The sequence below is a fragment of the Myotis nattereri genome (assembly GCF_964212035.1).
Source record: "Myotis nattereri genome assembly, chromosome: 12".
In the NCBI taxonomy this organism is placed as follows: Eukaryota; Metazoa; Chordata; class Mammalia; order Chiroptera; family Vespertilionidae; genus Myotis; species Myotis nattereri.
Window position 1 is genome coordinate 24,783,704 of NC_138087.1, and position 13,860 is coordinate 24,797,563.

Genomic DNA, 13,860 nt, shown 5'->3' on the forward strand with positions numbered 1-13,860 from the left:
CGCTGCAAGGGCATAACTCTGGGAAATACAGAATGAGGGATATGAAGGCAAGTGTAGAAGATATGGGCACAGAGTACCTTAGGACCCCGAAGTAACAAGGGTTACAGTGAAACAATGGTTTCCTATTTGTAAACTACGCAAGGGTGAGGGGTGCAGAGGGCACCATGCTTTACTTCTCTAGCATCTTTTCTTAATCTCTTCCATCCTTATCCACTGAAGAATAGAAAATGGAAAAATAAAAAAGGAGGCAGCCACCTAATACCCACCCACTTGTTTAAACAAAAGGCATATTCAATTTCAACGCGGGTGTCCTGTTTTTACAGCTCTGAGTCAATCAGCAAGGACCTACAAAAGGGGCAAAATCATCCAACAGCACAAACTCTGAATTTCATGGATTTTTATTCCTCTCCAGTGGTTCTCAACCTTCTGGCCCTTTAAATACAGTTGCTCGTGTTGTGACCCAACCATAAAATTATTTTCATTGCTACTTCATAACTGTAATGTTGCTACTGTTATGAATCGTAATGTAAATATCTGACATGCAGGATGGTCTTAGGCAACCCCTGTGAAAGGGTCGTTCGACCACCAAAGGGGTCGCGACCCACAGGTTGAGAACCGCTGATTCCACTCCTAAAGACACCTTGGTGTTTTGCGGCTCCCGATTGGTTCTGTCTCAAAGACAGTGATCCAAAGACCTACTATGGAGCGAACCCCAACACTGAATGACCCAACCCTGTCTAAAGGCCGTGCAAACAGCCAGCGAGTGTGGTCAGGATGCAGCATGAAAGGGCCATCAACTCTCTCTGCACATGATCCAGCCACCTCTGGTGCACACACTCTGCACATCACGGAACGCCATGTGCACGCCGCTCACCTAGGAAATGACATTAGACTCTAATAATTGGAGTGAAATTTCCCCCTCGAGGACCGGGGGCCTCCTGTGGCGGGTTCCTAAGGATCAAGCATCACCTACTGTGTGTGCAAGTTCCCGGCCCAAGGCGCCCTCAAAGTTATGGGTCTGTTTCCAACTTAAGTTGACTGACAAGAGAAGGTGTGGGTTTGAACATTAAAAACAGGCTCCTCCCTCGGTGCATTTGACTTGAACGAGTGTTTAAACTTTCCTGTTCCGCATTTCAGCGCGTGCCCTGCACGCCGCGCCCGCGGCACCCAGAGCCTCTGCAGCTCGGCGGAGACTGGGCTTGGGGAGGAGGTGCGGGGAGGGCGTGACTGCCGGTCCAGGCGGCACCCAAGCGAAGAGAACCAAACCCGGGGAACCGAGAGCTCAGTCCGCGGCTGTGCAGGGAGGGGCGGGAGCCCGCGGGCGGGCGGGCAGCGGGGAGCCGGGAGGGAGCGCCGCGGGCGGGGCTGGCTGGGTCCCCAACCCGCTCGGCCACGCGGCCCAAGGCGGAGGCAGAGGGTCGCGCCTCCCCACAGGCCCCGGCCCGCCGCGGAGGCCTCGATACCTGACACAGGGCCAGCTCCTCCTTGAGGCTGCTCAGCTCTTCCTCCAGCAGCTGCATCCGGGCCACCATGACCTCCTCTACCGAGATGCCCTCTAGCCGCTCGGACCCCGGGGGCGCCCTGAGCAGGGGAGCCTGAGCCGGAGCTGACCCCCCCGGCCCTCGCTGGCCCCCCGACCCCTCTCTAGTCGGCCAGGGTATGTCGCCTCGGTCCACGACGCCCTCCCGCGCCTCACCGCCGAGGCCCGAGGCCTCGCTGCTCACTGCGCGGACCGCAGCTCCCCGCCCAACACGTGAGGACCGGGTCCCCGAAAGCCGCGGAGGAGGCGGAGGGGGCGGCGAGCGCGCCGCCATGGCCTACGGCTGCTAACGGGTCAAGTTCCTTCTTGGAGACTCCACCTCCCCTTCCCCATCCTGGCCAGCCCGGAGCGCCGGTCTGCGCATGCGCCAGCCTTTTCCCGCCTCGGCGCGCGGGGTCTCGCGCTCGCGGGTCCGGGCGGGCTTCCCGCGGGCCGCGCGCCCGGCGCCAGCGTCGGACTGCGCACGCGCCACGGCCCACCCCGCGCGCGGCCGCGGCCAGCCCTGCCGGAGGCTTCAGTCCCGCACGCCTCGGCTTGTCACTCATCCAATCCCCCTACCCCGCACGCCAGTCTAGCCGGCATCTCCCCTCGTCGAGTCTTCCCTGCGAGCCCCTCGTGACCCTCCCTGTGATTCCTGGCCCCCAAGGCCCCGGCCAACTCGTTTGTCACGTCTCACTGAGCGCCCTGGAGTGTGGGTTACACGGCGAATCTCTCCTGCGCCGGTGCAGGCGCCTGGAGGACGGGGAGTGAGTTTCCCTTTGCAAAACCGCTTCACGTAGATCGGACATCAGCTGACGGGTGCCCTGGAGAGGTGCAAAGCCTTGTGCTGAGCTGGGGCTCTCAGGCAGGTTCCCCATTTGCATGCCGATCTTCCCGTCCCCCTTTGTCTTTGGTTCTGCAAGAGTCGTGATTTCCTTTGCATTTTTGTCAGCCGCTTCATGTGCTGGCTGGACGTCAGAGCGAGTGTGACCCACCGTCGCTGCCTGACAGTGTGGGTCCTTGGAACAACTGGAAGTCAATCATTCGGAGCGCGGTTAAGGAAACAAGACCAGGAGCCCCGCATTGTTCAAGGGTCAGCCCCGCATTGTTTCCATGTTTCAACTGTACATGGAAAATTCCAGAAATTGCCAAAAAAAAAAAAGTCATAAAAGAAAAAGGATACAGCTTTCCGTATCCTTTTTAAAAGAATTGCTTTTCCTCCTCCCTGCTATCTCTTGCTTTATAAACTTCGAATAGGCAACATTCTCTTTCATTGTCATCATAACACGTTCTACCAGGGATCCGTTTAGTAAGGAGATGTGCATTGCACCAGCCATAGAGTTCCACCTAAAGCTGGGTCTGCCCCCTTCGGAAGAAAGGGCGCCAGAGTACTGCAGAGCTGGGTGGGGAGGAGAGGACCGGGAGCAGGGGGTGCCGGCTGTCACTGATGACCTCTTCGTGTGATCAAAACTGTGGCCCTGTGACCCGAATCCAGTCCACGCTCAAGAGACAGCCCCCTCCCCAAATCAGAAGCCGGTGGCGGCGAGATGAGCGAGCTTCCTTCCCTCTCATTTAGAAAAGGTTGACTTTAGAAACAGCACGTATAAGCCTGTGTTGCAAGTCACTGCCACGTTGACCGTTCACTATAGGCTGAGTCCATGGCTGAGCACTTTTCATATTAGTACTTATTCCCTTCTTACAGCATCACAGTAAAATAGATACTCCCATGTTACCAGTGAGCCTCACGAGATTGTTGTTCCTTGCCTGAAGTCCCACATCTGGCATTAGAAAAGCAAGGATAGGAATCCACTTAACTCTAAAACCTGTGCCTTTGAGCTCTCCCCTTACTCCGGGTACTAGTCACTTGAAATACAGCATTAGGTCTGATAGCATGTAAGATTTCACTGGGCTTCAGATTCACATGTTTGGCACAAAATCAATATGAATGCATTTTTAATAGCTACTTGGTATTCACTCAAAAGTGCATCATTTCGCCTGATTGTAGAAAGATTCTTTTGGAAAGCAGTGAAAATTCTTAAGTACAGTGGATAAATATACATATTTGACTCAAGGATAAAATCCTGAATCTATACCTAGGTAGACAATTTTTTAACTTTCTATTATGGTAAAATACCCATACCATAAAATTTACCATTTATTTTAAAGTGCGTGAAAATAAAGAAAAAATTCAGTGTCATTAAGTACATTCACAATGTTAGACAACCATTACCACTAGTTCCAGAACATTTTCACCACCCCAAAGCCAAACCCTATACCCATTAAACAGTCACTCCCCATTTAACGCCCCCCCCCAACCACCGCCACTCTCCCAAGCTCAAGATAACCACCAACCTGCTTTCTGTCTCTATAGATTAGACTATTCCATTTAATGTAAGTGAAATCATACAGTACATAGCATAATGTTTCCAAGCTTCTTCCCTTCAGCATAATGTTTTCAGGCTTCATCCAATTTGAGGATGTATTAATATTTCATTCTTTTTTTATTGCTGAATAGTATTCCACTGTATGGATATCTTACAATTTGTTTTTCCATTCATCCATTGATGGGCATTTGGGTTGATTCCAACTTCTGCCTATTGTGAATAGAGCTGCTATGAACATTCACATAGAGGTTATTCTTTGAACAGCTATTTTCAATTATTTTGTGTATATATATCTAGGTGTGTAACTGCTGGGTCATGTGGTAATTTTATGTTTAACTTACTGAGGAATCTCCAAACTGTTTTTCCACAGTCCACAGTGGTTTCACAACTTTACATTCCTACCAACTATGTTATAAAATTCCAATTTCTCTGCATTCTCACCAATACTTGTTTTCCTTTTGTAAAAAATATTTTCTCTTTATGGCCATACTTGTGGGAGTGAAGTGATACCTCATTGTAGTTTTGGTTTGCATTTCTCTAATGACTAATAACATTAATCATCTTTTCATGAACTTGTTGCACATTTGTTTATCTTCTTTGGAGAAATGTCTATGTTCTTTGTCCATTTTTTATTTGCGTTATTGTTGTCTTTTTGTTGTTGAGATGTAAGTGTTCTTTACTGGCAGATAATTTTTAAGAATAGAAACTTGCACTTTTTTAGAAGTGTACATAGGAAGTTTTTTCATGTATTAGTTATTTTCTGAAATGACAGAAATGTGAAATATTGAATATTAACATATGTAACTCAGGAAGATAAGTTAAAAATCTGTAATACTATTTGAATTAAAATGTGCAAAACAATCAACAGTGTTTCTCCTGTGCAATTCTTTGTTCAAACATTTAAGAGTGATGATGTCTGTTCTGCAGGTATATGTAATAAAGTCTGCTGAGGATGAAGTAAGTTAGAATATAGAAACACATAATTATATTCATATCATCATTGTATAGATAAAATACTGGGAGAAATGTACAAATTAATAAGGTATTGAAATCACACCTATCACCTTAATTTTAAAAATGTATTTCTAATTTCTGTTTAAAAGAGAAAAAATGTGTTAAGAATTTCTTAGCCCTTATGCTTCTTTGTTTCCAGAAATAATGCCAAGTTTTAAGACATGTCTATTCTTTACCAATTTGGTATAAGTTTTATTTGGTCAGCAGATTATACTTATTACATTTGAAACCACTGTTAGGTATCGGTAAAACCGTAAATATCATAGATTTCTTTTATATCATTTGAAATTTATCTTATGTTTAAGGTTTTTCCATATACTAAGAATTTAAATTAAAAAATAGCCTGCTGCCTACACTTTAAACACTGAAAAGAATCCCACAAACTAGAATATGACAAGGTGACACTTGAATCAGCAGCAGACATATCATGTCAGTCTACTGTGGACAAATTGCGCTATAGGAATTAGTCTGTTGGCTATCAAATCTGACTGGGAGTTTCCCTTATGTAATCTTGAACTACCCCATCTGCTGAAGGCAGGGAAAGACCCAAGAAAAAAGACAGACTACTCCTTATTGGTAGGTGGCAGGTTTAATAAATAAGGGAATTTATTGAAGGGGCTTGTCTTGGTCAGCAGAAGGATCAGTAATTTTCTCACCCAAAAGACAAATCTTCAAAGTTTGTATAGAAACCTTAACAGAGTTCAATCAGGTACCCAGTCCAGATGATCTCAAGACCACAATACTCTCTGAAGGCTGTGTTCTTGGGCAGCTTCTAGCTCAGGAAAGGAAAGCTGAGGGCATATTCCAAGCACAGGGCAGGAGTGTGGAGCCTCCAATAGCCAGAGTCCAGCTCATGAGTAAACCAAGTGATCATGTCTTATTAATGACCTTCCCAATATAGTCAAAGTAAACCAAGAAAATTGTTTTGTGCTAACAATTACCGCAATTTTGTTTGAGTAATTCTTGGCAACTATTGATCCCCTGATCAGTCCTGGGAGTGCTTTAGGTCAAGATCATAGTCATCCAAGGATGACATCATCCACTTCAGCTGTCCCATGTGGTTTTCACATAGTTAAAAACTGATGATCTTACAAGTGCTATGACAACAGAATTTCATTTTCTATTTTCATCTTCAACAGTTATATTAAAGTCCAAAACTTTAAATAACTGAATAACTGATTTTTTTCTAACTATTAGGCTTTTCTAAAGTCTATCTCCATTGACTCAAACTCCCAGTGTTGGTCTCATTCTGAAAAAATAAATAAATAACCTGTGTACTTTAAGTTTGAGTAACTTTTTTCAGCTTACTTGGTTCAGCAAAGTTTTGTCAGCTGATGTTCATTGGTGTCAATTCAACACAAAAACTACACTACAATTTGGTGTGTAGTGAAGAAGGAAACTTTATTCAGTGCAAAACAGCTCAATTATGATACACCATGGCTGTAAAAACAGCACAGCTATGAGGAAACCCTGGGGCCAGGCCCCTTTCTGCTCTCACTAGACAGCTCTGCACTGTCATGTCATCTTCCTCAGCCAGGGAGAGGCAGTCTTCAATAGAAAGGCAAAGTATGCTCCCTGAGCCAGAGGGGAGCTAGCTGACTTATATGGACAGGAGTCCCTGCCCCTTGTCCCTGATTGGTCTGTCCTCATGCAAATAAGGACTCCAAATCTTTGCAGTTTGATTGGTCCAAAAGGCACTGTCCTGATTAATCAAAATAGAGCCACTCTGATTGGCTAGAGCTGTGCAGCTCCGTTAGGATGGGGAAACCTCAGTCCTATTGGTTAAAATAGGATTCCAGGAACTCCTTTATAAGGGCAGGCTCAGTTGGCTGAAACACATTGCAGGCAGGTAGTTCAGTGCAGAGGCAGGCAATTCAGCACGAGCTTCTCCTGAAGAACAGTTTGCGTGAGAGGTTCCTGTGCAAAATGGCTGGTAGGCTCTATTTTTTAAAAATTTGAGCCCTTCTTAGTAGGTGTCTTTTTTTTCTCAAGGGTCACAGTTGAAATGCAAATCCCAAATTTCCTAAGGAATTCAGATCATTCAACACACAGTTTCAAGCTCTTTGTTTTGACATATGACCAGAGTGAGCAAAAAATTCTACTTTTTTCATCCTTCTTTGTATTTTAGTTTCCTCTTTCTAATAGAGAGAATGGTAGACCCATGGTCCTGGGTATTTCATCTAAATTCTTTTTACCCTAAGACAGCGGTTCCCAACCTGTGGGTCGCGACCCTTTGGGGGTCAAACGACCCTTTCACAGGGGTCACCTAAGACCATCGGAAAACACATATTGAATATATAATTACATATTGTTTTTGTGATTAATCACTATACTTTAATTATGTTCAATTTGTAACAATGAACATACATCCTGCATATCAGATAGTTACATTACGATTCATAACAGTAGCAAAATTACAGTTATGAAGTAGCAAGGAAAATAATTTTATAGTTGGGGGTCACCACAACAGGAGGAACTGTATTAAAGGGTCTCGGCATTAGGAAGGTTGAGAACCACTGCCCTAAGGCAATATTGCAAAAGTACTCGAACTCTTCCATCTATTTTACTCCTCTGGTTTTATCCCCAACATGAAGGCCTTCTTCCTCGATTGCCAGGAATCTAGTTTAACATCTCTGTCTTGATGATGTTTACCTAGTCTCTGTTACAGCAGTCATACACTATTACAGTGAATTCTCTCTCTCTCTCTCTCTCTCTCTCTCTCTCTCTCTCTCTCTCTCTCACACACACACACACACACACACACACACACACACGTGCGCGTGCGCCGCTGGCATTTTGCCTTTTGAAATCCCAGAAGGCATATCCACAGTCCTCACTACTCCTTTGCCTAGTAAGGGAACTCCCATAATCAGATAATAGCACAATTTCCCAAACTAAGAAATTATCCTGATGTGTCACATACCCACTTATCACCTGGATCAGACTTACAATAGCAGCTATCATTCCCAGACTTTTTAAAATACCTTAGTCCCTGTCAGTGGTTGACGGTTTTATCCTCACTTTCCATGTTAGCAATAGGGGAGAATTTTATCAAATAGCCAAGAAGATTGTAACTCTTCAATGGCAGAGTCTCACTTTTGCTGAAACTGTTTGGGTAACTTATATAAAAGAACTAGTTCCAGACTCAACAATGAGGGAGGCACATGTCACTTCACCATCAGAGGTTTAGACTTTGATTGCCTTCCTGCTTGGCAAGGTGACCAGAGTCCCAGCAGTAGGTTGATGGCAACTCATAATGAGTACTTTGAGGAACAGTTAAAACAGAGAGCAATTACAAAGGTCAGGGTAGAACTGAAGCAAAGCACAAGGGATAGTGCAGTACCCTAAGGCTACTCTAAAGGTGGGAGATGTTATTACCTGAAGCTTGAAGGATTAAGGGGAATGAGCAGCCAATGGACCAGGAAACAGAAAAGGCTATACCGTGTGAGAGGCACAGACCCAAGAGCCAGGGAGCCAGGGAAACAAATACTTCACCCTCACTCTCTTCCCTCAAAACCATCTTCTCCCATGCTCCCCACTGGCTGGACCCAACCAGTTCTTGCAGAGTAGCCAACTAGAACACACAGTGTGGTAGAAAAACATCAGGAGACCATCTGGAGGGGCAAACAGAAGGTATCCAACTCAAGAGACCAATGTATTCTAATTAGCAACAACTGGGACACAGGCTGAATAGCATCCTGTTATAGCCAATATATGATTCCAAATAACAACTCTTACGTTGTTCACCTGGCAGCTGCTTGGAAATTATCTTACACGTCCATAAAAGATAAAAGGGAAATAGTATCTTATAAAGAGGGAACAGAAAGCAAGAGTTAAAGAGTTCAGGCCTTGTGAACAGAAAAGCACCAAAAAGAATGCACCTATTTTCTGTATTGACTTCACATTCTGCATTAAAACTCAGTTTCCAAAATTCTAGACCACTCTATCTAATTTGACTATCCTAAAACATAATAATAATAATAATAATAATAATAATAAACATATCCCAAGATAATGTTCAGTTTGCATTTGCATCTATTTTATATTTTATATCTCTAACTTTATAATCATTTTCACCTATCATACACATACGTTTGTGTCTGTGAATAGATTGTAAGTTCCTAGAAGGCAGAAAGTGCCTGTTTTTTCTGTACCCCTCCTGCTTCCTATCACAATGTCCTAAGGTAGGAAGTATTTGAGAAAATTCCTCTCAATGACCTCCATATTGTTACTGTGGGGCTTGCAGCTTGGGGTGTTCAAGAACAAGTCAGTGGTTGTCATTAGGTGCTATTTTATATACTTGCAGCAAGCAAAGGAGACAGGCGATTCACCTTGATTATTAGCATGTGAATTAGAAAAACAGAATGCCTTGGAATTTACATGTCCTCTTCAAATCTTTAAAGAGGCCAACTCTAAAAACCGCAGATAAAACACACACACACATTTTAATCACCTTCAGGAACCATGATCCAATAATATATTTAAAAAGTAAGATCTCATTCATCAATATTAAAAGACCCTAAACTTTGATTAAGATGTGTGCCCTTAGGAAGAACACATAGTTAGAAAGGCTTATCGGTAGCACTTTGAAGTAGCATATTTTGTAAAATAACCGAAGTCATAGAACTGCTCTGCAATTTTTCCTGGATGCAAGAGACAGGCCATACGTGTGAATTTGGGTGTACTCATTACCAAAGTCAGCCTGAACTTTCTGCCTACTATCTTGCTGTGACCATCCCTCCACTAAACTTCTTGCACTGTGGGTAAAGGCATTTCGATGCTTCTTTACTCTTGGTGAGGCAATGTCCTAGGCCAGGAGCCAACCTCCTTTTGCCACATGCACTCCTTACAGCATGAGATGTATGCACCCATAGAAGGGAAGTAGGGAGCCATGGCAACTCTTTTTAAAAATTGGCTCTCACAGTTAATTAAAAGTGTCTGACTCCTCAGACTATAAAGATGTTCATTTCTGAATGTTCCCTCCAGGATTTGGTTCTTAAAAGGCTCTCCCCCTTTTTTTTCCCTGAGTACAACAGCGGGGTATCATTAGGTTTTCTGCAATTTTCTTGACAGAATGGTGAGCAGAAGAGCTTTTAAAAAACTACACACAAACATAACAACAAAAAAACAGGGGAAGGAGCTACTTTAAGAACAAACTTCGTTTGTGCAAGTTAAAATGATTTGAGTTTACAGTTCAGGAAAACAGCCTATTTCTTAAAAAATACATAAATAAATAACCACCCAGAAGTTGAGAACTTTGTCCTAATACTATTAGACACATAAAGTTTTGCCTTCAGCAATTACCAGACATTCCTGATGGTCATTAATTATATTTCATGTCAAAGGACTTTTTTTTTTTTTTTGCTATAAACAGGGAATATTTTTAGGGATTTGAGGTTATCAGTTATTGTCTGAGATAAATGAATCGCATGAATGCTCACTACTATTGGGGAAAAGAAGTGTGTTAAAGCCTGGGTAAAGTGGTTCCGGATGCCACCAATATTTCTTTTTTCCTAATTGGTGCTTCCTGATGTAGCAAAACTCCATGTGAATAAAAAAAGAAAAAAGGGAGGAAATACAATCAATTTTGGGACCACTTTTTAGAACACTGTTCAATTGTTCCTTTATATTTTCAACAAATATTTATTGAACACTGCTATAGATACAGCAAAGAAGAACTTTTACAAAAAACAAAAAAACACACATACAATAAAAAAACCCACATCATAAACAAATAACTATACTTGTTAATTAGTGAGAAGTTAGTGAGTGACGACAGTGGTTTGAATGTCATTTTAGGTAGAATGGTGGGGAAAGCATTTCTAATAAAGAACGTTTAAGCAAATGATAGCTACTTCATTTGAGTGGGAAGTACACCAAGCACTTACCTGGGAGACTGTCTCTCAGACAACAAGGAAAGGAAAAACGTATAACAAAAAGCAGAAGCTGGTGAGTAAAATCTGAATACGTACTATTGTTCTTCATAGGCTCTGCGGGATGACATGTCCACACAGACTATTTCCAGGGAATGTCTGTAATCCAGGAACCCCAACGAAGCCCACCTCCACGTGGACAAAAATATCCACGTGATCAGGGAGCAAGTTTTGTGGTCCAAAGATAAATTCCAAATTTGACGTGCAGTATTTGGTAAGAGTCACCAAGGGTCCCTGGTCTCTCCAGAAACATTTCTTGGAAAAAGCATTTGAAATTGAATCATACTCAAAGATAGTAATGAAATAACAAAGGAGCTGATCTGGAGTTTAAGGAAAAGGGAATGGTAGTTATCCATGTTTTTCTCATGCTAGTTGTATATTAGAATCAACTAAAGGAGCTTTTCTAATGGTACCATCTCCGGAGATTCTTATTTAATGGAGGTAGTGTGAGATTCTAGTGCTATTACTTTTTAAAATTTTTTTATTGATTAAGAATGCAAAAGCCAATTACAATGTAGTAGGTACCCCATACATGAGTTGCTAGTTAACTAAGTGAAGTTAACTAGCAACTCATGTATGGGGTACCTACTACATTCCAGAAACTTGGCACTGGAGACAAAGACAGTTAAAGGCAAACCAGGCCTTACCTTCATGGAACTCAAATGGGGAAAGACATCTGACAAAGAAGTAAACAACTTAAAAAAAAGAGAGAAAGAGTGTAATAAGAAATGAAAGAAAGTGTGATGAGATGGAGAGTATCTAGGTAGGAACTACTTTTGTTAGGTTGATTAAGAAAGACCTCTCTGAAGAGGTGAAATTTAAGCTGAAATAGGAGGGGGAACCAACTCTTCATGAAGTCTGGAGCGTGAATGGCAAATGCAAAAGCCCTAGTTACTGGGCGTGTCTAAAAACAACAGAGAGGAGGCAAGTATGATTGGAGTTAGAGAGAGTGAAAGAATTTGTGTAAGATGAAGGGAAAAGTTTGGGTTTTATTCTAAGAAACTATGGAGAGATTTTAAACAGAGGAGAGAGAGAGGATTTCAGTACATTATTGAAAGACCACTCTGCTGTGGGAAGAATGGATTGTGTGGTGAGGAAACGGAACATAGAAGCGGGAATACCAGTCCAAGCAAGAACGAATGGAAGCCTGACCCACGGTGTCTGCAGGGGGAGAGGGACGTGGTGGTACTCAGGATGTATTACAAAGACTGAGTCAACAGGACGTGCCGGGGTGTTTCTCAGCATCTAGAAGGGTTCAGGAATCTGGAGAAGGGCTGCGAGTAAATTAATAAAGAGACTAGACATGAAATATAAATTTGGAAGGCATTTTGGGGAGCCAGAGGAGACCTAGCTTCAGTAACCAAGTTCTCCAAATCTCTGGACCCCTAGCTTTTTATTCACAAAAATTGCCCTAAAGCAAAGCAGATATACATATCAAAGGTTATTTTGGAATACAGTAGGCATTGTCAGGTTGGGGGAACTGCTCTCTGCTGTCAGGCAGCAGGCAATAATACATGCAAATCTTTAGGTTTGGGGACATGCTTTCAGCTATTCCAGCAGGAAATAATATGTATCTTCAGCCCTGCTGAAGCCTCAAGGTCCACCAACCTTTTGGTGAACTTCTTGCATTTATGATCTGCTGGAATTAGCCCCCAGTAGGATGTGCTAATGTATTAGATGGGGAAGAAGAGGGCAAGAGGGGGGCCCAGTCTGACTCTTGGATTTTTGGCTTACGTTATCTGAATATTTGGAGGTACTAAAATAGCAACCCTGTTGGGTGAACAGGTTTAGAAATGGAGAAGCAAATGTTCTATTTGGAATCTACTACACTTAAACACCTAATAGGTATCCAGTTAAAAATGTTGCGTAGGCAAATGAACGTGCAAACTTGAAGCTCTTGGAAGATGTGCTGGCGTCAAAATCTATACTTGGAAGTCACACCGAGGACTCATTGGTATACAGGAGTTCAGTACATATGCATGAGACTCATGAAGTCTGAAAGAATGGCATCGAGGCCACTTCGTGGAGATGTAGCATTATTTCAGATTCCATGGGTTGAGATGTTCTTGACTGAGGTCCAGTAATAAGAAAGGGCCCATGAGGGAAGGACGCATCTGGGCTGGTGACCCCAGGCTCAGTACCAGAACAAAAGTGCTTGTAGAGCAAGGGCCAGTTCAGACACAGTACATGGCTGAGCCTATGTATTCAACCTGACTCCTGTTGAAGGTGGGTTTGGGATAGTAACTAAGCAGTTGAATGTAAACCAACTTAGAAGTGCAAGTGTGCCCTAACTGGTTTGGCTCAGTGGATAGAGCGTCGGCCTGCGGACTGAAAGGTCCCAGGTTCCATTCCAGTCAAGGGCATGTACCCACATACCCAGTAGGAGGTGTGCAGGAGGCAGCTGATGGATATTTCTCTTTCATTGATGTTTCTAACTCTCTATCCCTCTCCCCTCCTCTCTGTAAAAAATCAATAAAATATATATTTTAAAAAAAGATGTGCAAGTGTGATCTTGGTCCAGTGCAGCTAGAGAGTGTGGGATCATTCCCTATAAAGAGGATGGCTGTGGCCTGTGCAGGGTTCTATACCAGTAAGGGCGCCATTTCTGCTTCAGATGAGAGAGCTGCATCAAACCGCACAGGGTCAGTTCTCAGCCACAGATAAGACTGCAAGGACAGCAATGACTGCTGTGAACTGGAACCTTTAAAATCCTGAGGAGAGTCTCTCGTCGTCTCCTTCTCTTGCTGTTGGAATCAGAGCCTCTTTTGTAAGCGTTAGACTCTGGGCAACTTAAGGAGAAATGCCAAAGCAGAGACTGGACATCTTGTTAATTGAGCTGGTGGGGTCTTAAATATTTAATTTGCTTATTATAAGGATAAACGATCTTATTTATATCCCAAACTAGTGAGGCACTCCATACTAACTATATATAGACGTTTATTTTTTAAAGCTATTGAGGCAATGTGATTTAGTAATAGGTAAGAGTTTAGGATTTGTTTGACCCTGGGAA

General features: G+C 43.2%; 1 protein-coding gene across 1 annotated transcript in view; it reads right to left on the reverse strand.

The window, feature by feature from the left end:
• The window catches only part of CNTLN (centlein), a 262,892-nt gene extending 260,959 nt beyond the window's left edge, over positions 1-1,933 (reverse strand). The window contains exon 1 of the mRNA XM_081104268.1: positions 1,464-1,933. Within this exon, the coding sequence (XP_080960394.1) occupies positions 1,464-1,814 (351 nt within the window). The 5' untranslated portion in view covers positions 1,815-1,933. The remainder of the gene's footprint in view (positions 1-1,463) is intronic.
• Between the last annotated feature and the right edge of the window lie 11,927 nt (positions 1,934-13,860).